General features: G+C 37.0%; 2 protein-coding genes across 3 annotated transcripts in view; both read right to left on the bottom strand.

Moving 5' to 3' along the window:
• Positions 1 to 547: 547 nt before the first annotated feature.
• On the bottom strand, positions 548 to 7,758 carry LOC306865453 (phospholipid phosphatase 5-like; the record flags this gene model as incomplete). The annotated part of the gene is given in 9 exon segments (XM_079410053.1): positions 548 to 1,057; positions 1,139 to 1,309; positions 4,818 to 4,942; positions 5,136 to 5,199; positions 5,483 to 5,573; positions 5,691 to 5,799; positions 6,064 to 6,176; positions 7,535 to 7,728; positions 7,731 to 7,758. Coding segments are annotated over 9 exon segments (1,065 nt in total). The 3' UTR covers positions 548 to 887.
• A 943-nt stretch (positions 7,759 to 8,701) lies between these two features.
• nsd3 (nuclear receptor binding SET domain protein 3) overlaps positions 8,702 to 25,029 on the bottom strand; it is a 28,686-nt gene continuing 12,358 nt past the window's right edge. Inside the window, exons 14-23 of one of the 2 annotated variants that reach the window (XM_079410717.1) lie at positions 22,699 to 22,848; positions 20,771 to 20,927; positions 16,186 to 16,388; positions 15,965 to 16,077; positions 15,516 to 15,785; positions 15,087 to 15,203; positions 14,859 to 15,000; positions 14,674 to 14,780; positions 12,686 to 12,890; positions 8,702 to 11,974 (exon numbers count right to left, since the gene is read on the bottom strand). In XM_079410717.1, coding sequence (XP_079266843.1) covers positions 11,688 to 11,974; positions 12,686 to 12,890; positions 14,674 to 14,780; positions 14,859 to 15,000; positions 15,087 to 15,203; positions 15,516 to 15,785; positions 15,965 to 16,077; positions 16,186 to 16,388; positions 20,771 to 20,927; positions 22,699 to 22,848 — 1,751 coding nt within the window. In that variant the 3' untranslated portion in view covers positions 8,702 to 11,687. The remainder of the gene's footprint in view (positions 11,975 to 12,685; positions 12,891 to 14,673; positions 14,781 to 14,858; positions 15,001 to 15,086; positions 15,204 to 15,515; positions 15,786 to 15,964; positions 16,078 to 16,185; positions 16,389 to 20,770; positions 20,928 to 22,698; positions 22,849 to 25,029) is intronic. The other variant, XM_079410718.1, reaches the window with a different exon arrangement.

Genomic DNA, 25,029 nt, shown 5'->3' with positions numbered 1-25,029 from the left:
TAATATCTCATAGATATTTCTTCAATAATTTGTGTAACAGACAAATCTTCAGTTTGTATAAAAACTGAGAAAATAAAATAAAACTTCCATGTTGTATCGAGGATCCAAATGGTGCTTTTTCTTGGATGTTACATTTCTATAATGTAGAAAATTGTTGCGGTTGCATGCAAAATGTGGAATGTTCTTGCTATAAAATTAGCTCATTAAAATATTTCTTGCTAAAATGAATATTAAAGTACATATCAAAAATATGACATTCCTTTTATGGGTTTAATTGCTGGTTAAAGTGCAAGACCTCTAGTTCATTATAAGCTAATTTTATGTCAGATAATAATGAATCAAACATTTCTAATAGTTTTTACAGAGGAAAAACTTAATTGACTCACTTCCAGGAGATTCCCCCACAGTGATGTTCCACATGGCACTTGCTAATCTATAGACCGATAACACGCAGAGCAAAGGTCTCCTCATAGCAAGCAATCTTCTACAGTGTTGACGGACACTAAAACGTCAAATAATCTGATCACAAACCAGTCGACACATTAGAAATAGTCAGAAACTTTGTCAAATTTATCAGAGAATTTCCTGTCTGGACTGGAGCTCTCCATAAATACATCTGCAAAGTTTTAAAATTTACATAGAAGCTGTTTTCACATATTTCTTCGCCAGGATAGTTCACATATAAATGTCAAAGAGCTTGATAAGATACAAATTGTCCTCTACAATACACAAAACATTCACTGTGAATGTCTAAAACGGTGTAGGAAGGCAAAAACAAGAAGTGCTTGTTGATTGACAGGCATCACACATACAAAAAATAGACATAATCGCAACAAACGGCTTGGTAAACTTTCACACAGTATATGGTTGTTGGTCCGGTTAAGTTTCTACAAAGGTAAGAGGTAGCCTGGGTTGGTCTGCTTGCGTTCCTGTGCAGAAACCGTGACCTCTTTCATTCGGAGGGGTCTGTGACAGTCCGAGTCGTTGAGAGCTGGGTAATGCTGTCTATAACATAAGTACGCAAAGGCCAAACCGAGCAGGGATCCCACCAACACATCTGGGAATGAATGGGAGATCATGTCACTGCTTTGAAACTCAACATGAAGGTACAGCTGAGATGAGGATATGAAAATCTCACCTTGCCAGTGATGTTTGTAGTCACAAGTTCTGGAGAGGGCGATCATGACGGCGAAGAGGAGGGGGGTGAGAAAGGCACACAACCTCCAGGCTTTACCACGGCCAACTGGGCTGAAACAGTGCAGCTTCCCAGCCAAGTACAGGGCAGTGAAGCCCAGACCAGCAAACGCAACTATGACAACATAAAATGATTTTAGAGTCGCAGGTAGCTGAATATGCTGACAATATACATTTTTATTCTGTTGTATTTTTACTATTCAAACGTTTCAGGTTGGAAATATTTTTAAAACATTTTTAATAAAAGGACACCTTATTTATAAATTGGTAAATTATTAGCTCAAAGTGAAAGTAAAGATTCTTAAAGATATTCTATTTTGTGTTCCTTTGATCTTTCTGAACTTTCAAATATTAGATTTCTGATGACTGATGTAATGATGCTGAAAATTCAGCTTTTATCACAGGAATAAATGACATTTTAAAATATATTCAAATAGGAAACGGTGCATTTATAAAAAAAAAAAATTGTTTTAATGCACTTTTAAAATCACAAATGCAGCCTTGGTAAGAATAAGAAACTTTTACATTTAATAATTTAATTATACAGACGTGGTCAGAATTGTTGGCACCCTTGGTAAATATGATCAAAGAAGGCTCTGAAAATAAACCTGCATTGTTAATCCTTTTGATCTTTTATTAAAAAAAATATATATATAATAATTCACAAAAATCTAACCTTTCATTGAACTAAAACAATTGAAAATGGGGGGAAATCTCATAATGAAAGAAATGTTTCTCAAATACACGTTAGACACAATTATTGGTACCCCTAGTAATTCTTATGAGTAAAATATCTCTAAAGTATATTCCCATTAATATTCACAATTTTGAGCACTGCAGGGTGATTATGAACATGAAATTGTCCAGCCATGGCTTCCTGTTTCACAGAAATATAAATAGGAGGGAAAACAAAGCCCAAATTCCCTTAATCATCCATCACAATAAGAAAAACCAAAGAATATATTTCTGATGTGCAGCAAAAGATAACTGAACTTCATAAATTAGTGAAGTGGCTTTAAGAAAAGAGCTAGACCAGTGAAAATTCCCCATTTCCACCATCAGGGCAATAATTAAGAATTTCCAATCAACATAAAATGTTATGAATCTGCCTGGAAGAGGACATGTGTCTATATCATCCTAATGCTCCGTTTGAGTGGCTAAAGACTCTCCAAGGACCACAGTTGGAGAACTGTAGAGAAAGGTTGAGTTTTGGAATCAGAAAACCTTAAAAAAAAAAAAAAGAAAAAAAAGTCAAACATCACATGTTGTTTGGGAGGGTTTCAAGAAAAATTCTCCTAGCTCATCCAAAAACAAACTCCAGCATATTCAGTTGTCAGACACAACTGGAACTTCAAATGGGGCTGGCTTCTATGGTCAGATGAAACTAAAAAAAATTAGCTTTTTCGCAGCAAACACTCAAGATGGGTTTGGTGAACACAGGGATAAAAAGTACCCCATGTGTACAATTAAATATACTGCTGTATTTATGATGTTGTGGGACTACATTTCTGCTGGAGGTCCTGGACATCTTGTTTGGCCACATGACATCATGGTTTCTATCAAGTACCAACAGATAAAAAAAATCAATAGTGACTGACTCCATTAGAAATCTTATAATGGGCCATGTTTGGATCTTCCAACCGTACAATAATCCAAACACAAACCTCAAAAACAACACAAAAATGGGTCACTGGGCACAAAACCAAGCTTCTGCTATGGCCATTCCAGTCCTCTGACCTGAACACTGTAGAAAATGAGTGAGGTGAACTGAAGAGAAGAAGCACCAACATGGAGCTGTGAATCTAAAGTGTCTGGAGTGATTCTGGATGAAGGAAGAGTCCCTGATCTCTTGTCAGATGTTCTCTAACCTCATCAGGCATTATAGGAGAAGATTTAGAGCTGTTAACTGGCAAATAGAGGTTTCAAAAAGTATTGAATAAAAGGGTACTGTTACTTGTGGCCAATGTGTATTAGAGAAAAACATTTCATAATGATATTCCCTCCCATTTTAAATTCTTATTCTCCAATGAAAGGTTAAATTTGTAAATTTTTAAAATAAAAGTTAAACAGGATTAACAATGCAGATTAATTTTCACAGCCTTCTTTGATAATATTTACCAAGACAATATGTGCCATATGTGCCAACAATTCTGACCACGTCTGTATTATATTTTGATTAAATTGTATTTATTTATTAAATTTACTTAAATAAATACAGATTACAATTTTAATAAATATTATACAACTAAATAATTTTGATTTTATTTAGGGCATAAAATAAGTTTAACGTCCACATAATATCAAAATGACCCCTATTAACCTCTTTAATACATCTTGCAAGTTTTATTGTGCTTGACTCATTTGTGCAGTCTACTCAAATAAATAAATAAAAATAAATAAAAACGTTAGTCATTGTAATCTTTGTAGGGGTGTGACGAGATCTCGCGAGATCAGATGTGTCTCGCGAGAACGTGACAATATCCTCGCGAAACATTTTGCAGCGTTTACATTAGAGCTGCACCATTAATTGTTAAAAAAATTGCGATCTTGATTCAAACACCCACGCGATCTTATTTCTGAATGACAACGATTCAGCTGTCTATTACGACTGTTTAACATCGCGAGTGTCAGTGGAGCATGAGAAGCCCATGTTAATGAATCAGAGGGTCGGCCATCATCACGCTTCCGATGTGAATGCTGTTCTTCACGGATGTGGGTGGCGAGAAAACACGCGCTGCTCATACCAACAACTCCACTAACACAGGTTTCACATCGTGAGCGTCTTAAAGACATTCAAATCTGCTGCTGATCCAGAAAGAGCAACACCACACATCATTATTTCTGTGTTACAGACATTTAAATAACAGAATTAAATAACTGGGAGAAAGTTTATAGTTTGGGATAAACACTTATTGTCTAGCGATCAAAACGAAAGTATCTTAACACTTGTATTGTAACACTTATCTTCCGCCAGGAGGTGGCGACAACCAGTTTAAAAAAATGTATTTGACATCGAATCATTCATTCAGGAGATTTCAGTGAAACGAGTCTTTATGAACTGAGACACCGACTCCTTGATGTATTTTATTTTTGTTCAAATGAATGTATTTTTCTAAAAGACTTAAGCGATGAACATTTTGTCAGAACCACTAGTAAATTACGGTATTGTGTTTAATTTTCTAATCGTTTTTTTTTTTTCAGAATCGTGATCCGCAATTTATTTTTAAAAATTGTGAAGTTTTTTACTCTAGTTTACATGTTTATTACTGCATATAATTTCATAAAGTACACGTTGATTTCAAAATGCATCTAAATGTTTTGCATTTTGTGTTTTTCAGTTGAATAAAAGACTATTTTTCCCTATATATTTCATCATTGAGGATTTGTTTTTATTTTTTGTTTTAAAGTCTAAAAATCTTATCTCGTTCTCGTGAATCCAGTCTTGTGTCTCGTCACACCCCTAAATCTTTGTATAAAATACTTCTTATGATCCAATCAATTTCAGGCAGACAAAAGTCCCATCTTACCTTTTTCTTGTTTCAGAAATATATCAGATTATAGATGCAAAACTCTGAAAATAGTGTTTCATTTGTAAATAAACTAAACCCAGCAGCTGCTCTTACAGGAAGAGTGTCCACTTGGAAAGCTCTTCCTTCCCTCCATTACTACATCCGGGTCACCGCTACAGTGAAGCTCTGGGTTCATTTGGCCATCCGGGAAACAACGGTAGAAGAAATCAGGCCGTGGCCTGCCAGGGAGGCAGAAATTAAGTTTAATGGGAAAAAGAACTTGGCCTGAGGGTATCAAGTCTCCTTTACTAGGCTTTCAATAAGTGGTTCATTTTTCTCTACTCAAAGCCAGTCAATGGGAGATGTTCAGATGTAATATAAAAGTATCTAGTGCAAAGTTAACATTGTAATAAGTTTACATTACTCACTCACCTGCCCACGACTAGCTTGATTGCATTAGTGAAAATTCCATTTAACACCAGGGTCAAAGTCACAGCTGTGTCATACAAACAATATACAGAGATTTATGTTAACTGGCAATAACACTCAAGATTATGAAATCATCTTATATCATATATCTCATAATCTACTATCATCAACACAACTATATTTCACAATGATTTGCTCTAAATAAACATTACTGGGAGGCATACAACTATTCTATAATATATGTTCAAACAACATTATTTTTTACTTTGGTCTATAGTATATAAACAATTATATATTTTACTGTAAGGTTAAATAATGTAGTAAGCAGTAAATTTTCACACATTTCTTACCCAAAGATGCCTCTTTCACGTCTCCCTTTCCACCTTTTTTCAATAAGGCAAATAAGAAAATAACCAGCAATGGAGTGAAGAGGGCGATAGACTGTTTCAAAAAGTTAATTAGAGAAAAACAGCAACGAGATTCCCCATTATCATCACCACACATGCATTTTATATTCAACTGAATTTCCATGGCGGAACATGAGTTGTAAGCACTTACAAACATGAAGCGGGTAGGAACGTGGTCCTTTTTGACAGGATGGAACTTATAGAGCCAGAGTTCCTCAGGCTGGATCTCACGGCTGAATGGAGGAAGCTCCTCCGTCACGCTACAAGAGCATAATAACAGCCTGAGAGAACAATCCTCATCTCCACAAAACAGACAAACACAGGCACAGCTCAAGAGACGGGAAAATCTTCCCACACAGCTGCAAGAGAACCTGTCGCTCGCTTTATTGGGCGACAGCTCTATAAAACCGAACAAAAAAACTAGCATAACAGGTTATGAAAGAGGAGTTTACTGGTTAGATTCGTCAAACCCACAAATAAAACTGGATTTGTAGAGTATTTGATCAAGCAAAAAGTGTACTTACAGAAAAACACCTAAAAGCAGCAGCCGTATAATAACTTCAGCAATAAACCCATTATCAAAACTCTTCCTCATCTTTGGTCCTGGTTTGTCATCGACGACACCTCCACCTAAAATCTGGAAAACGTGGAAGATGATTGTTGCATTAAACTGAAATCGTAATTTAAATACAAAAGACAGAATTAAGGATCTGAGAATTCAACCAGGAACATCCAAGATAAACTGCATCACCAACAACCTTCCACCAACATGAAATGAAGATATGACAGGGAATGTGATACTTGAACTGGTTAGTATTATAATAAACCCATAAGAAGAAAAGAAACCACTAGTGTTACTTAAAAGGGGATTTAATATTACATTTATTGTGCCTGAAGCACAGAACCCTGTTAGAAAGTCCAGTTTAAAATGGTATCTGGTTTCTAGCTGTTTATGACGGTCATTAAAAGCTGGTTGACCAGTTGCATCACAAACCAACCTGGCCACCAAGTATGACAAACTAGTAATTGGTTTGTTGTAGGTCCTTAATTAATGACCACCTTGGATCAACAAGAAACCATCTACCATGTTCTAAAACAGCTTAAACCCCTTAAGACAGTACGAACAGTTAGTTGATGGTCCAAGATGCTCTATGCTACAGTTAAAACCAGCATAAACAAGATGGTCTAAGATGGTCTACACAACTTCGACCAAACCTGACCATGTTCCAAAATACAGCTAGATTTAGAACACGTTTTTTGTTTTTTTTCCCCAGCATGGAACTCTGTTAGAAAAGCTAGTTTAAGTGGTATCTGGTTTCTAGCTGGTGGTCATTACAAGCTGGTTGGCAAGTTACCATGTTCCAAAACCCAATCTGACCACCTAGTATACTATATATAACCAGCTAGTAGTTGTTATGTTGCTGGTCACCAAGCAATGACCACCTTGGACCAGCAAGAAACCATTTCCAACTGGTTTTACCATCTTAAGACAGAATGAACAGCTGGTAGATGGTCCAAGATGGTCTACACCAGGGCTCCTCAGGTCTTCACCTGGAGGTCCAATCTGCTCCACAGTTTAGCTCAAACCCTGATCAAACTCACTTACCTGTGACTTTCTAATGATCTTGAAGACTCTGATTAGCATGCTCAGGTGTGTTTGATTAGGGTTAGCGCTAAACTCTGCAGGAATGGGCCAGATTTGAGGATCCCTGGTCTACACTATAGTTTAAACCAGTATTAACATGCCAGTTTGTTGCTGGTCTAAGATGGTCAAACCTGCTAGAAGTCAGCTACCACGTTTCAAAATACAGCTAATTTTAGCAGTTGTTTTTTTCCCAGCACGGAAGAAAGGATCGATATTTCCTGGTGAAACAGCTAACGTTAGGGCACCACGAGAGTGTGTCACGGGAGACAAACGGATCGTTAATCTGTAGGATGTGCTGCCACCAGCCGCGCGACCCTCCCGCGCCACATCTGTGATATTTGCTTACGAACATTTCCGCAAATACGACACCGCGCATCCTCCGTCTTTTGTCTGCAGTTCGGAGTTGGATACCGACCTTCGGATTCTTTCCTTTTCCGTCTAAACCGCCGCCTTGTCGGCTGTTGAGAGCAGCCACCGGAACAGAATTTCGTGAGGTCTATCATATATATTTGACATGTCCAGCAGCAGCTGAGCAGCGATGAAGGGTCTGACGAGGCAGTCCATACACTGACATAACACGTCAGTCCTGTCTGGGGATGTCCGATTCGCGAAGGAATCGTTCATTTGAACCGGTTCTTTTTACTGATTCGATTGAGCCGATTCGCAGAGCCTGTGTGAATCACGCGAATTTAAAGGGAGTTTATGAACCTCCCTGAAGACTTTGGAACTAGTTTTTAAAATAGCAACATAGAGTAAGTTCAATTTGTCAAAATTATTATTTTTTAATTCACTTAAACCAGCTGTCCACTGACCATACTGTTATACTATTTACTTTCCAAGTGTATTAAAACTCCATTACAAATAATGTTTTAAATATTTTTGATACATTTCAAATCCTTCTGAGGGTTTACTGTTAAGAAAATTAATGGGAAAATTAGTGATAAACGGCAGTAATATTTAGCTAAACGTTACTTTTGTGAATACGACGAGATGACTCGAATGTATCATTGAATAAAGAACGTTTCAAAAGAATCGATTCGGACATATCAGTCGTAATTATGAATCATACGCCCTCTAGAGACACAGCCCCAACCCTCGACAGTTTTTGCACATGCAAATTTCCTTAGCAGCTGGACCCTATTCAAAGTAAACATTCAAAAATATGCACATTTAGCAAAGCTTTATCATACACTACTAAATATGTGGCAGCGTCAATTACGACAAACTCAATTCAGATGCGGATTCAAAGAAACACTTGAACATTCATTACAGTTTATTGAAGTCAAACCAGGCAAGTCTGAAAACGTTTAAATCTGTGGAATGTTGCTTAAAGTACTCTCAGAATAAATTGTGAATTCTGAAGAAAAGCATCTCAAAAGTTGGTCAAATAAAATACAAGAAATGTACAAAATGTTTCTAGGTTCACAAACATTCAGAAGCAATATTACAAGCATTTGTATGACACTACAATATAAGGACAATTTAGTTTTTTTCCCTCTTTTTCTTTTTTTAGCTGTTGACTATGTACAGTTGATCAAGCATCATTCTCTTACACAATGCAATGACAGGCTACATAACATAGCCAAATAAATTTCTATCCATGTGTAGTACATCATTAGAAAACTTGGAGAGGACATACATTCTACCCAAGCCATATCATTTAGGATAAGTTTTATTCAGTTGGAGTGTGTAATGTGATTTAATGTGCATGGTGAAAAATATTACAATATCACATTAATCTTTACACAAATTCTGTAACTCAGTAGCAAGAATTAGTAAACAGTCTATTTAAGAGGAATGTGAAATCAGTACACAGAAATCAAAGTGTAAGCTGGTAGGACACCACCTTTAGTAAATTTAGTTAAGCAACAAAGAACATGCTCGGATAGCACAAAATGATAGACAACTTCAAATACACATAAAAAATGTACACAAAGTACAGTGCACTGACACCAAACACTGAAATCAATGGAGGTAATACACTTTTAACATTTGATGCGGCAAATCCGATATAGCAACAAATCAATTACAGTCAGATCAGTGATCGAACCACTGCATAAACAGAAGAAAAGGACATTTCAAACAAGTCATTCCGAAAAAGTCATTGGCAATTTCTAATGATCATCTCTATCTGATTAAACATGTAAATGAAGGTCAAATAAAGAAAATAGAAATGAAAATATTAGTAAAAAATAATAGTACCAACAGATCAGGCAAAACGTGCTTTGCATCATGCCAACTGCAATTTTCTTGATCATTTTCATTATAAATTTAAGGGCAAATATTGGCGTTTCAGGAACAAAAGTGCCTATGACCTCTAAAAAAATAAAAGTAAGCTATACAAAAATAAATGTAAACTATAAAAATATCACATATCAGAACATGACACAAAAGTATTGAAGCCCTTTTCTGCCACAGAATAATAAAATAAAAAAGGCAATTGTGACTTTCATTTCATAATTCTGACTTAATTTGAAAAAACGTGAGAACTGTGAGATATAAACTCACAATTCCAAGTTCACATCCCACAATTCTGTCTGAAAAAAAAAAAAAAAATTAAAAAAAAAAAAACACCACTACTTTTTATTCCAAGGCAGAAATGGGCTTCTACACAAAAGAGACCCTAAATGCCTTCCATGTTTCAAAGACGCAGATGCAAGAGCATACAGTATTTTCATAAACATACAAATCTCAGTTTGGCAGTCAAATCGTCAGAATTCCTTAAATTTGCAGTCGGATGTAAGAATCCAGTACAGATATCCACAAATAACACTCCATTGCGAGACGAAAAAAACAACAAAAAAAACAGACTTGAACAAAGGCAAAATGGACACATTTCAAGTAAAATGAAAACTTGCAGCGCTTTCCCTCCTTTCCATAAAGTGACAAACATACTGGTGGTGCCATCACGAATAATACTTGTACTGTGGTCTACAAAACCTTCATGTGAAATGACTAACGAGGAAGTATACAAAGCCCATGTGCCGAAGCTGTCGAGATTCGTCGATTCTTCATCTGTGCAAACTGTGGCACAGCACGACTGCACAGCTACCAGTAACAAGAGAGTAACAGCTCCACTTTACAGCACAGGCATCAAAGCTATTGAGTTTAAGTAGATTCACATCAAGTACAGTCACAGAGAGGATTATGCTACACTCTGCCGTAAATCGTACAACCCTCCCACGTTACATGACAGTTCGGTTTTAGCAAAGTAGCGCGTGTTAATACAACCGAACGTAACCGATAAGATAAATGAAAGTGTGCGGTTAAGGTTTGATACCTTTGAAATGAGTTTTGACTGTACAGCAATGTACTAGGTGTGAAATATGAATCTCAACTATTGAAAACAAAACATAACAGTAAATCTGATTATATTTACACTTTGGAAACATATGTAAACAGAAAAAAATAGAGAGAAAACCCCCCCCACATTAATTAAAGATTGTAATCACAGTCTCACAACTAGCGCTGTTCAGAAAAATGATATGGGGTCCTCGTTGTTGATATACACACTGGCACCTGTTCAATACTCACAATGGTAAATATTCGTTTAAGACACATGGCAGTGTTGGAGTATATGTGGCTTAACACTACACCAAACGTTACCGTTTGTACAAGTCAGAACTGATCTTCTTGGGTGACCGATAGTTATTTCTAACACTTATAACTTTGAATTATGCTGCGTCGTTACTCAATGGACTGAAAGATGACGGCAATACAGTTCTGGCCAAGCAATAATGCAATTTTTCTGACAAAAAGGGCACATTTACAACAATACGATTAGTGATATCAAATTGACTAATACAGATGAATAATACTGTACATTGTGAATGGATGTAAACATCGACATAAATATATTAATGGTTGTATATCTTACAAATCACAAACTCACTGGAATGGGGCGGCAGTTGAACAAACTTCTTATGTCTTGTGAATCACTCTTGTTTTCTTTTTTTTTCTTTTTTAGATGTTACCACGACAGGTTCATATTCAGAAATGTAGTGAAATCCTACTGGCGAGGGGCGAATGGTTGCGCCCGACACCTATTACAACAGTCTTTGCTATTTACATGAGGTACATAAATAAAGTTCTTGGTTTAAAGTGTTTATAGAGTGTTTTTAAGTACCATAGATGTGGAAACTGACTTTGCCGCTGAAAGGCGTCGTTTTAACAGAGAAGGTTTTTTTTTTTGCCGAAACAGAGCACGTCTGAAAAACAGTGAGAACTAGCGGTGAAGTTTTGCTTATAAAACCAGAAATGAGTAGCTTACATTGTAATATAAGCCCGTATGAATTTGACATGAGGGCGTAAATTGTGATATGTTCGAAAAATTCATACCAGCTGCTGTAGATTTGGAATGAATCAAACCAGTTTATCAAGTCCACTTGGTTTAATTGAAAAGTGAACCAGCTAGCTGCATGTATCTACTTTATGGTTTGTTGTAGCTTGAACTTTCATGTACTTTGATGTGGTTTTCAATGCTTCCTCGGTGCTTTGGCCCAATCACTCTCCCTCTCCCCCCTCGTCATCGTCGTCTTCCTCCTCATTGCCGTCCCCCTCCTCTCCGGCTTCGAGCGGTTCCTTCTTAACAGCGACCTGGCTAGGGCTAGCCTGAGGCCCTAAGGGTCTCTGGGGGTCGTGGTTTGAGCAGCAGGGCCGGTTGTCCAGGGCAGACACTACCAGCCGTCCTCTCTCATGCTCTCGGCAGAAGGAGGCGGGGCAGAAGTGGCAGAATGAGACAGCGGCGCGCTGGCACACACTGCACTGATGCCAGGGGCATTCCCACCGTCCTGAGACACAGAGAATACAAATCAATCATACAACATTTAAGTCGCTCAAGAGAGAACTTCTGCTGCTCTTATAATATTGGCAATTTTTTTCTAATTAATAGATTAAGATTTGCAACATTTCATGCTGTCAGTTGGATTAACATATTATAGGATGTAGGGTAACTGGGTCAACAGCATATCAGAAAAAAACGTGTGTGTGTGTGGGTATATATATATATATATATATATATATATATATATATATATATATATATATATATATATACCCACACACACACACACACACAATACATATACACATATACACACAGTTGGGCAAAAAAGTATTTAGTCAGCCACCAATTGTGCAAGTTCTCCCACTTTAAAAGATGAGAGGCCTGTAATTTTCATCATAGGTCCCCTTCAACTATGAGAGACAGAATGGGTGGAAAGAATCCAGGAAATCACATTGTAGGATTTTTAAAGAATTTATTTGCAAATTATGGGTGGAAAATAAGTATTTTTTAACAGAATTGAGGATCTGCATCATTTCATGTTTTTTTTCCCTTTGTGTTGGTTGCACCACATGCCATGGTTGTCAAAATGCAGAAACACTGAATAAATACATTTTATTAATCAAAAATAAACATTTTTAAATATTAAAACAAAAAAAGCATTACTATGAAATTACCACAGCTGACAGGAAGAGCAGGAGTGACAGACAGCACGTACCGTATGGAGGTTTGGTCAGGTTGAGGCAGAGGAGATGGTAGGCCTTCGGACAATCCTTTTTGTCACACATGACCAGCTCTCCTCCCTCTCCACAGCAGTAGCAGTAATACTCATGGGTCTGTTTGCTCTCCGTCTTCAGCTTACGCTTCTTGGGCTTGAGCTTAGCATTGCGCACCTTCTCTTCTCTCTCCATAACCACTGCACTCTGCAGGAAAGAAAAAAATGTGTCAGACAAGAGACTGATATGACGATGATATATAATGAAATAAAAGTACAAGGAATAAATAGAAAGACAAAAACCTAGTGTTAAATAAAGCATAAGTACACTCAGCTATAGGACACTCTTCATGTTCAATCAGATTTTACTGACTTTGGTAATCTAAGACGTTCCATTTCTTTGCCCTTATAAATTCCTTGACTGAACTGGCAGGGTGTTTTGGGTCCTTGTTCTGATGCAATATGAAGCACTTCCCAATGAATCTGGTGGCATTTTCTTGAATATTGGTAGGCAAGATGGTTTTGTACCCTTCCAAATTCATTCTGCTACTGTCATCATACATTAAGTCATCAGTAAAGTTGAGAAGGCCTGTTCCAGAGGCAGCCATGCATGCCCATGCCATGACAACACCTCCACCATGCTTTTTTTGAGGCTGTATGCTTGGGATCATTGCAGTTCCCTTTTTTTCTCCACATCTTTGCTTTCCCATCACTTAGATAAAGGTTCATCTTTTGGTCACTAAACACAGTTCCAAAACTCTTCTGGCTCACCTTTGTGCTTTTTTGCAAACTCTAATCTTGCCTTTCTATTTTTGGTGCTGGTCAGAGGTTTGCATCTTGCTGTGTAGCATCTGTAATTCTGTGTCAAAGTCTCCTGAGGATGGTAGATTGTCAGAGCATCACCCCAGCTTTCTGGAAGTTACTAGAATTTACTAGAGTTTCTTAAAAAAAATGCTGCCATCTATTTATAGAAGACAATATTCTACGAACTGATAAAAAATTTAAACAAATGATTCATAAATTGCTTATAACATTTTTTGAACGAATCTTATTTTAAGTCACTTGTCTCTACCTGCTGGCATTACCTTGTAATTTACACAATCTTTATTTGAAGCATGATCACTTTCAAAAAGGTGATTTATTCTATTTTGATTGCTTCTGTAGACAGCAGTGTTTATATACGAACTATAAACTTTTATTCCAGTACTTCTGTGATTATCTGAATGTTTGTTACAGAAATAACGATACAAAAGACTTTGTAAAGATGTTTCATATACGTAAACGGCTTTCTCTGGATCAGCAGCAGCGCGAACACAGATTTGAATGTTTCAGTTTGATTCAAGGCTTTAATAGACATATAGCTGAATCCTGTCATTTATGAACAAGATTGCATGAGTGATTGAATCTGTTTGCGATCTGGTTATTTATTTAAATATCCATCAATATACGACAATAAACATATGAAGCGACAATATATGGCTTCGCTGTGTTCTTCAAGCCATCTCTGGTATTTTCATAATAATAAAGTATATTTATATTCCAATGCTAATCGACATAGCCTTCATTACTGTATAGAATATATTATCTGGCTCGTTCAGTGACAAAAACCGCACATCAGCTCACAAAATGACTCACACTCGACTGATGATGTGTAGTAAAATCATCTTATGAAATGTCCACTTTGGTTGGACAACGCTTCTCCTATTAAGTTGTTTGGGGCATGCCGCATGGTTAGTTATAGAGCTTGCAGAGATCGAGCAGCTTTTACTACTGCAATTGTATACATTTAATAAAAAAAAATCTGTCTAATATTTGGACGGCAAATTGTAATAAAAATACATTAATCTTCAGCATGACGCGGACCACAAAATTAATGCAGACAGGCCGGATGTGGCCTGCAGCCCGCCTGTTGAGTATACCTGCTCTAGAGAATTGTCAAAGGTTCAACAGACAGCACTTCATGTTTTCTGTCTAATTCAATTAGGCTTTACCTTGGGCTTGACTCCCAGAAAACCACTGCAGTTCTCAGATCCACAGTGGCATGATGTCCTTCCATTACCCAGACAGTCCAGGTTGTAATTAAAGGTCAGCTCCGTGTCTGAAAAAAAAAAACTACCTTAATTAGCTTCTAAACAAACATTATCCTTTTTTCAAAGAAAATACTAATTGTTCTTACCAGCAGTGATATCACACAAGGTAAAGAGCCCTATCCGCACATCTCCATTTATGGTCCACTTCTGAGTCTCGCAGTTGGGACTGCAGCTGTGGTTCATAAAGCGTGACAAGTTCCCTTTGGGTCCAGCATCAATCACACGGTCCTGAGAAGCACAGAAGGAGTGACTATAATACAGCTGAGATGACTTTATAATGTTACATACACAAAGTCAACATGCAACAGTGATACCTTTGTGAGGGTCAGCATGTAAAAGTTGGTCACATGGTTCTCATTGGCATGTCTTATTCTTTGCTTGCACTCTTCAGAGTCGATCAATTCGCCAACATACTCCATGACAAAATCACCCTAAACGCAACCAATGTCCCAAGATTAGTAAAAAAGAAACATTTTATGCAATATAATGAATAAAGGTCTAAACTAAGCAGTTTTTCAACCAAATGTTCTTCACTGATTATTAGGGATGTAACTATATCAAAATCGCACGATACAATAATATCTCAATAGTAACCCTGGAATATAACTACAAATATTTAGTCACCAAAGAAATTTACAACACTTTAAAATGTAATTCATTTCTAAGTCTATTTGAACTTTTCTCAATTACAGCTCCAGGCTATTAGTGCTATTAGACTTCATGCTCAGACATCCAACGCTCACCTTTTTGAGGTCCTGCTTGGTCTTTAGGCCCCATCCTCGGCCGGTGGTCTTAATGACCTCAGTGTCGGGGTAGAGGCGTTTGGAGAAGCACTGGTTGTGGCAGCGGTCACCTGCGGGACAGACCTGTGGGTGGCATTCATACTGCAGCATGCGGTTCAGGCACTGAGAGTCCTGGCTGCACGGACGCTCATCTGTGGGTTTGCAGTTGCAGCGTGGGATCTCTGAGAGGTCAGCGACATGCACCTGCACCTTCCCAACTGGCTTATTGGACTGGGGTGAGAAACATGGACAAAAATATAGAGTTTTAGTTTGTTTCAATATGATTTTAGTTTTCTTTGCAAAGTTGCATTGTAGAGAGATTAACGTGAATGGTAAGGGTCATATTATGGTACCACACACCAGCAGAAAAAAAATATTTTGGAACAGAGGATTGAAGCTACTTCCTGTACCTTGATAAGTTTGTATGGTGGGGGTCTGCGAGAGTTGCGCTCTTGTTCGAGGGCCTCCTTAGTTTCTCGTTGTGCTTTTAACTCCTGGAACCTTTTTGCTGCCTCCTCAAGTGCTTTACATGCACAAAAATACATTTAGAAGTCAATTTAGCTTAACCTTTATTGGGGACGTGATACTTACATTAAACATATGACTCCACTGAATTGGTCTGGTATCTTACCTTTTTTAAACGTCTTATTGATGCTAACTTGTCCCTCTGCAAAGTTCTTATCGCTCTCAACATACGGGAAAACTCGGCCCTGGTTTATCCAGTAGTAGTCATGGGAGCCAAAGAAAAAGACTGGAAAGTCGCCAATGTCATGCTTCAATGTCTGGATGTTGGAGGGAACCAGGCGAGGGTTGCATATCTCAGCTGGCCACCACCTACACATGGTTCAACATCAACATTAGGTTCATCGCTTATTCATTGGTCAGTTAAAATTTAGCCTTCCATCTTATAGGAAAACAAACCAAAAATACTTAAGATGCAGGGGGGTGTCCAAATATTTGTGTAATCAAATGCTATATAAAATTTGAATTTCCCTCTGCTTGTACTATTTGCTACTTACTACCAATAGCAAAAATCAATAGCAACATCACAACTACAACACACACACACACACACACACACACAAAAGGTTATTTTAAAGGGGTCATCGGATGCAAAATTCACTTTCCATGTTGTTTGAACATAAATGTGTGTTGGAAATGTGTACATGTGTGTAAATGTGGTACCCTATAATGATAAAAATTCATCCAGTGGTTTTTATAAAATCCCTATTTTAAAGTCATCTTTCTCAAATCAGGCTGTTCTGAGATTCCTGACAGAATGATGTAGTTCTGCGCAGGCCGCTCCCACGATAGTTGACTGACAAGGCTGTCTTACCTTAGACCCACCCTGAGTGTGCTGAGAGCTGTCCACCATTGTGTCGACTCCGGTGCAGGGGAAGACAAGAATGTCTCCGACTAAGCGATTAAGGTTTTCAAGACTCAAGATTCAAGAGTTTTATTTGTCACATACACAATTATACAGGGTATAACCAGCAGTGAAATGTGTTTTGTGGTTGGATGTAATAATAAACATAGCAGTCGTCATTTACTCCAGACATCTGAGCCGCTGAAGACGCAGAAGATTAACGTTACTAGGGGTGCCCGCGAATAGTCAACGATTCGATGCTTCGATAGGAGGAGCCTGATTCAACTCCCAATCTCACAGTCGAATATTCACAGGGTGTTATACAGCCTATTAAAATAATGCTATAAATAACAATCTGAAAAGAAAGAAGCTTCAAATAAATATTTTAACGTGCTTGAATATATCCAACCACCCCTATAGATGCAAGTTACACTTTCCATAAAAATGTTTTGGACAGAGGATTTTGACGGCAGGGATCTTTAACAAGACTCAAACTGACACAGACAGAGTGAAAGACTGGGTTTTTACGATCAGTTAGGGTACAAGTGATTTATATTGTTTATATATATTGTGTAGCCTATATATTATTTATCTCGTTTAAGATGCATTTGGTTGAGTTACGCTGCAGTAAAACGCTTCATTGTAGTACTACGGTGATTAGCCACAGGACAAACAACAATACAGAATATTAATAACTGGGACTGTCATGTACATAATTATAATGAGAACACTATTATAATGAAACGCTGTGAATTTTTAGAGTTTAGTTGCCGTGTTTCTGCACGTTGTTACATGAAGAACACGTCCACAAGATTTCATTCAGAGCCGCGCAGACACATTCATGTGCCTTCGGGGCATTTCGTGCAGATAGCTTATAAGTCGTTATATTTACGTTATGTTGTATAAATAACGAAGCGTACTCTATATGACATAAATGATTAGTTAAATCTAGGGCTGCAACAACTAATCGATAAAATCGATTATTATCGATTATGAAAATCATCGACAACGATTCTCATTATCGATTAATCGGGTCTGCCCACAGTGCACGTCCAACTTCAGCTGGTTAGTCAAATTACGGCACTGAATAATGCATTTCTATGGACAAAATGCATCTAAAAATAGTGGAGGAAACAGAATGAGATTCTGCCGGAGAAGCACGTGATCCAAGCTGCCCAAAACATGATAATTCTTTATTTTAAGCTTTAAGTTAATGCATAAGAGTAATGGCTTGCCCTGTCAGGCGCTTTGACAGATGCGTGTGCGTCCTCAGCGCAAAAACGTTCAGTTTACGGTCATATCCTTATCTATAAATGCCACAAATTCACGCGAGCATTTCCATTTTTGAATAAAGGTCCGTCCTGACAGTCTGTGTTAAGTTTAAAATACCGAATGAGCGCCGGCGCGGCGGGCGCGCGCACGCGCGTCAGACGGACAGAACACAGTAGAGAGGGAGACAATTAATAGGCTTTTCAGCGCAAACATATCCATTGTGCTGAATTATCTGTTGTTGAAAGTTAATTTAAGGTTTAAAAGTCAACATGCAGTGCGAATATTTTATGAGAGTAGGAACTTTAAAGGGATAACAGCGTGTAATTGTCTGTCTGAATATAAACATGAGACGCTCCATAACGGCCTTTTACAGGATAAAGAAATGACGAGGTGACTGTGATCAAAGTAGTTCCTGCAGAACATTACTCTTACCTGTTGGTTAACACTGAGTTTGTGTTTTTATTCGTCTTTATTATTATCTTTATTATTTTAATTTTTAATAGAGGTTTAAACTATATTCACTGTATCGTGTATCTTGTCAGTGTGTGCACTTGCTTGGCCATTTGTAGTTGATAAACAGGAAAGTGGGTCCAGCTGAATTGAAATGATCATTTGTTGGTTTGGTATAATAAAGGTTATTATACCGCGGCAGCGGTCGCGGCAGTCGTCGTGTGAAGCCCTCTTAGTGTGAAGACCAAAGAGTGTAAAGACCATCGACTCTACCGTGCGACTCCACCGGGCAGGGACACCGGCAAGGGATAGTAGTAGCTTTTTATTTAATTTTTTCATTGATATGTTTATTATTGAAATGTTGTTGTTATATGCATGTGTTAATTTTATTTAATTTCTTTATTTTCTTAAATATGTGGGTAGATAGTATTTATAGAGTTGTAACTTTTTAGTTTTAGTTACTTTTTCTTATTTGTAAGTCGCTTTGGACAAAAGCGTCTGCTAAATGACAAAAGTAAGTAAAGTAAAGTAATATTCAATTTTTACAATGCTTAACAAATGTATGTAAGTTTAACAATGTGTTTATGTAAGGTTTGTGCCACTGCTGCTCTAAAGTAACAGTATTGGTGATAACCAAAATCATTTTTCGTCTTTCTGTACTGGTTAGTACTCCAATATGTGTAAGCTCTTTAGTAACAGTAGTAGGCTATTTTTAATGCTATAATATCATTATTGCTGTTATCTATGAAAGAAAACCAGAGCACTTATTTTTTTTTTGTATTTTTTATTTGAGTATTTTTTTTTCGTGATACCCAATTGCAGTCAAAAAGTACATAAACAATACCAGCAAGAATGCAAGCTGTTATGAGGCCATTTTTTATTATTATGTCCAATAAATGACAATAACATTTTTAAATTTAAACAAATTTTTGACAAATTTCTAAAATATGTTTTCTCTTTATTATGATAAGTGGTCTAATAAATTAAGCACTGTATGTTTTCATAGCATTCAGTTGTCACGTTTGTTTGTAGAACATTGGGCAGAATGTGGAATAGTGTTTTTTTTGGTAAATATTTTTTAATCCGATTAATCGATTAATCGAAAGAATAATCGGCCAACTAATCGATTATCAAAATAATCGTTAGTTGCAGCCCTAGTTAAATCCCATTGATTAAAAACCTGCTATCAAAAGCTTAATTCTGGTCATCTTCAGCGTGTGCAGCTCAAAACAGAAATGCAGAACATTATTAACAACTGTCATATAAATAATGTTATAATGAGAGCACTATTGTAAAAAAAAAAGGTGAATTCTTAGGGTTTCGCTGACGTTTAATGTTAATTAATGTTTTATGTTTTGATTAAAAGATAAAACATTAAAAACATTATTTACCCCGTTTGTATCTGCGAGGCTTCCGATACACATCTTCCCTGAGCATTTAAGTCGGTAATTATGACTGACTTGACTCTTGGTAATGTATTTTACCCCGCCCCCAAAACATATGATTCGACTGTCAGTCGAATATCGGCAAGATTCGAAACTTCTGATTCGACTATGAAAATCCTTAAGTCGAGGACACCCCTAAACATTACTTTCGTTTTTTTTAAAGGTAATGCGTCCCCGATATACCTAAATGCGTTTAAGTTCACGAGAATAATTTGTGATCCAGCCTCACCAACAGAAGAAGAGAGTATAAGGCTTTTTTTAATGAATCTTTGCTAACTGCATTTCCTAATAATGTGTTAGTTAGCAAGTTTCGTGGCTAAAATTTACCGTCTGCTCGTCACCCCACAGAAGAGAGGGGCAGGGTGAGCAGAGCTCATTAGCATTTAAAGCAATGTGCAAGGAAACGGCTTGCCATGAACAGAGCTGATTTTGACAGGATAAAAAAGGTGTTTATTACACTACCACTGAAAAATTTTAACCAAAGTATGTTATAGACTTTTCATTAAGACCCTAAATAATCATATCAATTTGTGGAAAATGGGCATCTGATGACCACTTTAATAGAAAGGATGACCCATTACATAAAGAAATACATTAACATTGGACTTGACATGAACATGCCTTTAGTTTAGCAAAATATATATTAGGACGCTAAGAGACTTTTAACAGTTCAACGGACGTACCTGTAGTTGCCCAGCTTGACCCAGACTATCTGCTTATAGTGGGGCTTCTTGCCAGCTCGGCATTCCCCACACAGCCATGTCCCTTCTGGCATCTCCATGTTCAAGCATTCAGGGTGGAACGAGGCGGGACAGGCCTCACAACACAACAGTCTTCCTCCTTTTTGACAAGCACACACACGCACATAAACACACAATCGAATACACAGGCTCACAGTATCACCACATGCTTTTCCATTCCCAATAAGGCGGTATTCCACAAACCTCATCCATGAGCATGTCAGAATCAGACAGTTATGTGTCCTCTGAGATCGATATAGGTCACTGAAATGCTTTAACATGTACGTCTAGATTCTGAATGCCAATCTGAAGTTCTGTTTGACTTGCTCAAAGACCTGGTTTGATGACTAACACCTTTCAGCATTATGTTAATGTGTTTTTTTGTGCCGGGTGATTTAATAAGCAGCCAATATTGAATGATCAGAGGGGGGCACTATGGGAAACATGCAGTGATGCACACTGACTGATTGTCCGCATTAACATCACCTGCAGTACACTAGCAGACACGGAGCAAGTATTTTGGATGGTGTCACTTAAAACGCTTTGTTTGACTGACAAGAAAAATATGGCAAATAAGCACTGATGGACAATAAAAGATGGAGCACAGCAGTTAGTGCCCACTTTTCTATCCACTTTGGTTCTGAAATCATTTTTCCGATTCATTTTTTCCAAAGGATTAAAAAAAAAAATTCTTAAAGAAATCTAGTCCTGAACCAATTCAATTATTCACATCAGTGAACTACTCACTGCAAGAATCATTAAAAATTACGTAAATAAAATATAAAAAAAAGGTACAATATAAAAATTAAATAAATTTAAAGTACAAAAATTATATATATATATTTTTGAGAGGTCAAAATTAAATCTGAAACCTCAACAAACATATCAATGCTAACCATCTGTATTGAAGACCATTTTTCTACAGAGTAAAAAAAAAAAAAAAAAAAAAAAGGTAATTTCAACTTCTAACAATTGTATAAACTCAGAATTGAGAGATATAAACTTGCAATTCTGAGAAGAAAAGTCCAAATTGTGAGAGATAAGCTTGCAACTGCAAGAGAAAAAAAGTCAAAATTGTGAGATTAAAAATGTTGCAATTACCTTTTTAATTTTTATTCCATGGTGGAAGTTTAAAAAAAAATTGTGAGAAACTCACATACATTCAGAACTCAGAATTCTGTGTTTATACCTTACAATATTGACTTTTTTTTCCTCAGAAATGCAAGGAAAAAAGTCAGAATTGTGAGAAGTCACAACTACCATTTTGAATTTATAGTTTATGACAGAAAAGGGCTTCCATACATCAGAGCTGTAAAAGTTATCTTTAAACAATTCTCTATGGACAAAATGAATGGGATTTTGACTTCCAGGACCCTGCTGTTGGCGCTATTAAAATTGCCATCCAAAATATGTTTATGCTTGGAGGGTGGTAGGGTATAATTGTGCTCAAGCAAACAGAGAAACGGGACAAAGTCATTTAGAAACAATCCAAGCAATTAATGCTAAGCCAAAGCGTGTTACGGACTCAGAATAACAAGTTACGTGACCTATCATAACCTAGTAAAATTCCCAGGAATCGGATACAGGCACACAAAGATTTGAATATTATGCCAACTTCTATTTTATTTCTCTACACAATTTCCCAAACTAATTTAAAATGCTGATTTGATTTAAACTAAAAAACTAAAATTTAAGCGGTGTTGCTGCGTGTTATTTCAAGCCCACTATGTGCATTAGAAGCAGCGTGAGGGTGTAAAATTACAAGCAATAAAATGACCCCAAAAATAAACAAATAAACAAAAAGTAGCAGTAAGACAGCTGTGAAAGCATACAGATGGCAAACTACATAAACCAAGAAAACATGATTTTACCTTTCCCAATATTCTTTTTGGTAGCTGACGAAGAAGAAGGAATCATAGGTAATTTCATCAACTCAGCACGATTTGACTCAGTCAGAAGGTAGTGCGACTTAAAGGTATATGAACTTAATATGGTGTCAGTATGGTCGTGCACTAAAAGCCCTACACGAGACAAACAGGAAAAGTCATGAGTAATGAAACTACCCATGATTCCAGAAAACACACATCAGGAAAAATATGACACGTGATTAAAAAAGTAGTCCTGAAAAGAGAACACAAAAAACGAGAGTCTTAAGAGGAATACTGCAGTGTTGGAGTGGGAGCTTTAGGGAATCACTGGATAAAATGTAAAATATGCAGTAATTGTGTCATTTGCTTCTCTAACCGTTTTCTGCTTTTAATAGTTGCCAAATGTTAAATATATAGTTCATTCAAAAATGTAAATCAAGTTATTTATTCACCCTCATGTTGCTCCAAACTTGTCTTTCAGTGAATAAAGACTTCAATTTTAGTCTGTTTCGCAGACAAATCTATCACATGGCTTTACCAGATTTGAAGTATTGGGCACTAGTCATATGGATCATTTTTATGATATGTTTATGGCGCTTTTACATCCTTATTTGAACTTTGAAACCTCAGCCCTGAGTATTTGCGACTGCATGGGGGATGAAAAGTCAAAACTAGAATTTTCTTCCAAATTTTGCATTTTGTGTTTCAGGGAAGAAATGCAGTCATAGAAGTTTGGAACAATTATGATGTGAGTAAATGAAAGATTTTACTTTGTCAGTGACGAAGGCTGTAAGGACAAATATTGGTTATAAAGCTTATTCAACTGCTCCCACGCCAACACAGACTTTCCAAATTACTGCAGACAACAAAGATGGTTAAAGAAATTACCTAAATTCAGTTTATCATTATCAGTTAGTTCCTTGAGAAATCAGAAGGTGAAAAGTTTTTCTACAAAAGTGGGAAGGCGTTTGTTCCAAAACTTAAAGATGAAATCAATAATACTGATTAAGGTTTGCATTCTGAACAAAACATTTGGCAGTAAGAAACTAACACTAAGTGAGTTTACATGTGCAACAAAATGCTATCAAAAATCAGTGCCCATTTGTGAATGAAACTTGAAAATTATTAGGTTTAAGTCTTGGCATATTACAAGCCTATTAATCAACTGCATCTAAACACACTTATTGACATTAATTCAGAGCACAATATATTGTGACCAGAATGGTATCAACCAATATTAACAATTCATTTAAAGGGGTGGTTGATTGTTTTTTTCTAGGCTCGACTGTGTTTATGGGGTGCAGTCAAACATTTGTTCATGCTTCGTTTTTTAAAAAATTCATTATTTTTCACATCATTTACACCGCTCTGTCCCTTCTCTGATAAACACCCCGATTATTTCCTGGTTTTATGAAACCCCTCCCTCAGAAATACGCGTGGGCTCAGATTGGTTAGTTGGTCCAGTGTGTTGTGATTGGCTAAACCGCCTCTAGTGCGTGTTTAAACGTCCCACCCCTCAGCTCAGCGGCATGTGGTCCGGTTGTATTGTAAACAATGACGTCGTCAATATTGCTTATCAATTTGATCCCGATTGAGACCCAGAGAATATTAGTGAAGAGGATCTCGCAGAACCTGTGCAATCACGGCTCTTAATGGTATGGGTTTTTTTTGTTTGTTGTTGGTTCACGCGCGTCCATGTATAACGGTTCTCATTGCTATCTGAAAATAAGTGTATAATTGGAACAGTTTGTTGGAGCTGATCTGACGATCTGAATGAGAGAGAGAGAGAGAGATGCAGAGCGTGTGCAGAGCAGGTGGATGCGAGGAACAGTATTAAGAACCGCTGCTTTAGAACATATGATTTTGAAACTCGTGAATCCATTAGAATCGTTAGAAGACAGAATCGCGATTCATATATGAATTGATTTTTACGTGCACCCCTAGTTTTCTCTTCCTCTTCTCTAAAGCAGCACAACATGGCCTTTTCCCCTTTGCTGCGTGTTCCCTGGGGCGGGGTTTATCTGGGTTTGTGATGTAACGGACCCAGAAAGTAACTCGTTGCAGTCCGTACAAGCTGTTTTTGTAGGCATTAAACTGCCAGAATTTTAAAAACAATATCTCCATTTGCACTGAACTTTCAGCGCTGCAACTTTGCAGATATTGTTTATGTTCAAACAGCAAAATTACACGTTAAAAAAGTGAAATCGCAATCAACCACCCCTTTAAAATTTATTTGTAATTAAATCAATTTAATTTTGAACAATATAACAAGATTAATTAATTATGAAGGCCATATCTTTCTTTCTTTCTATCTATCTATCTATCTATCTATCT

This window comes from Barbus barbus (assembly GCF_936440315.1).
Source record: "Barbus barbus genome assembly, chromosome: 47".
NCBI lineage: Eukaryota > Metazoa > Chordata > Actinopteri > Cypriniformes > Cyprinidae > Barbus > Barbus barbus.
Note: the sequence above shows the minus strand (reverse complement) of the source record. Positions and strands in the feature narration are given on the sequence as shown.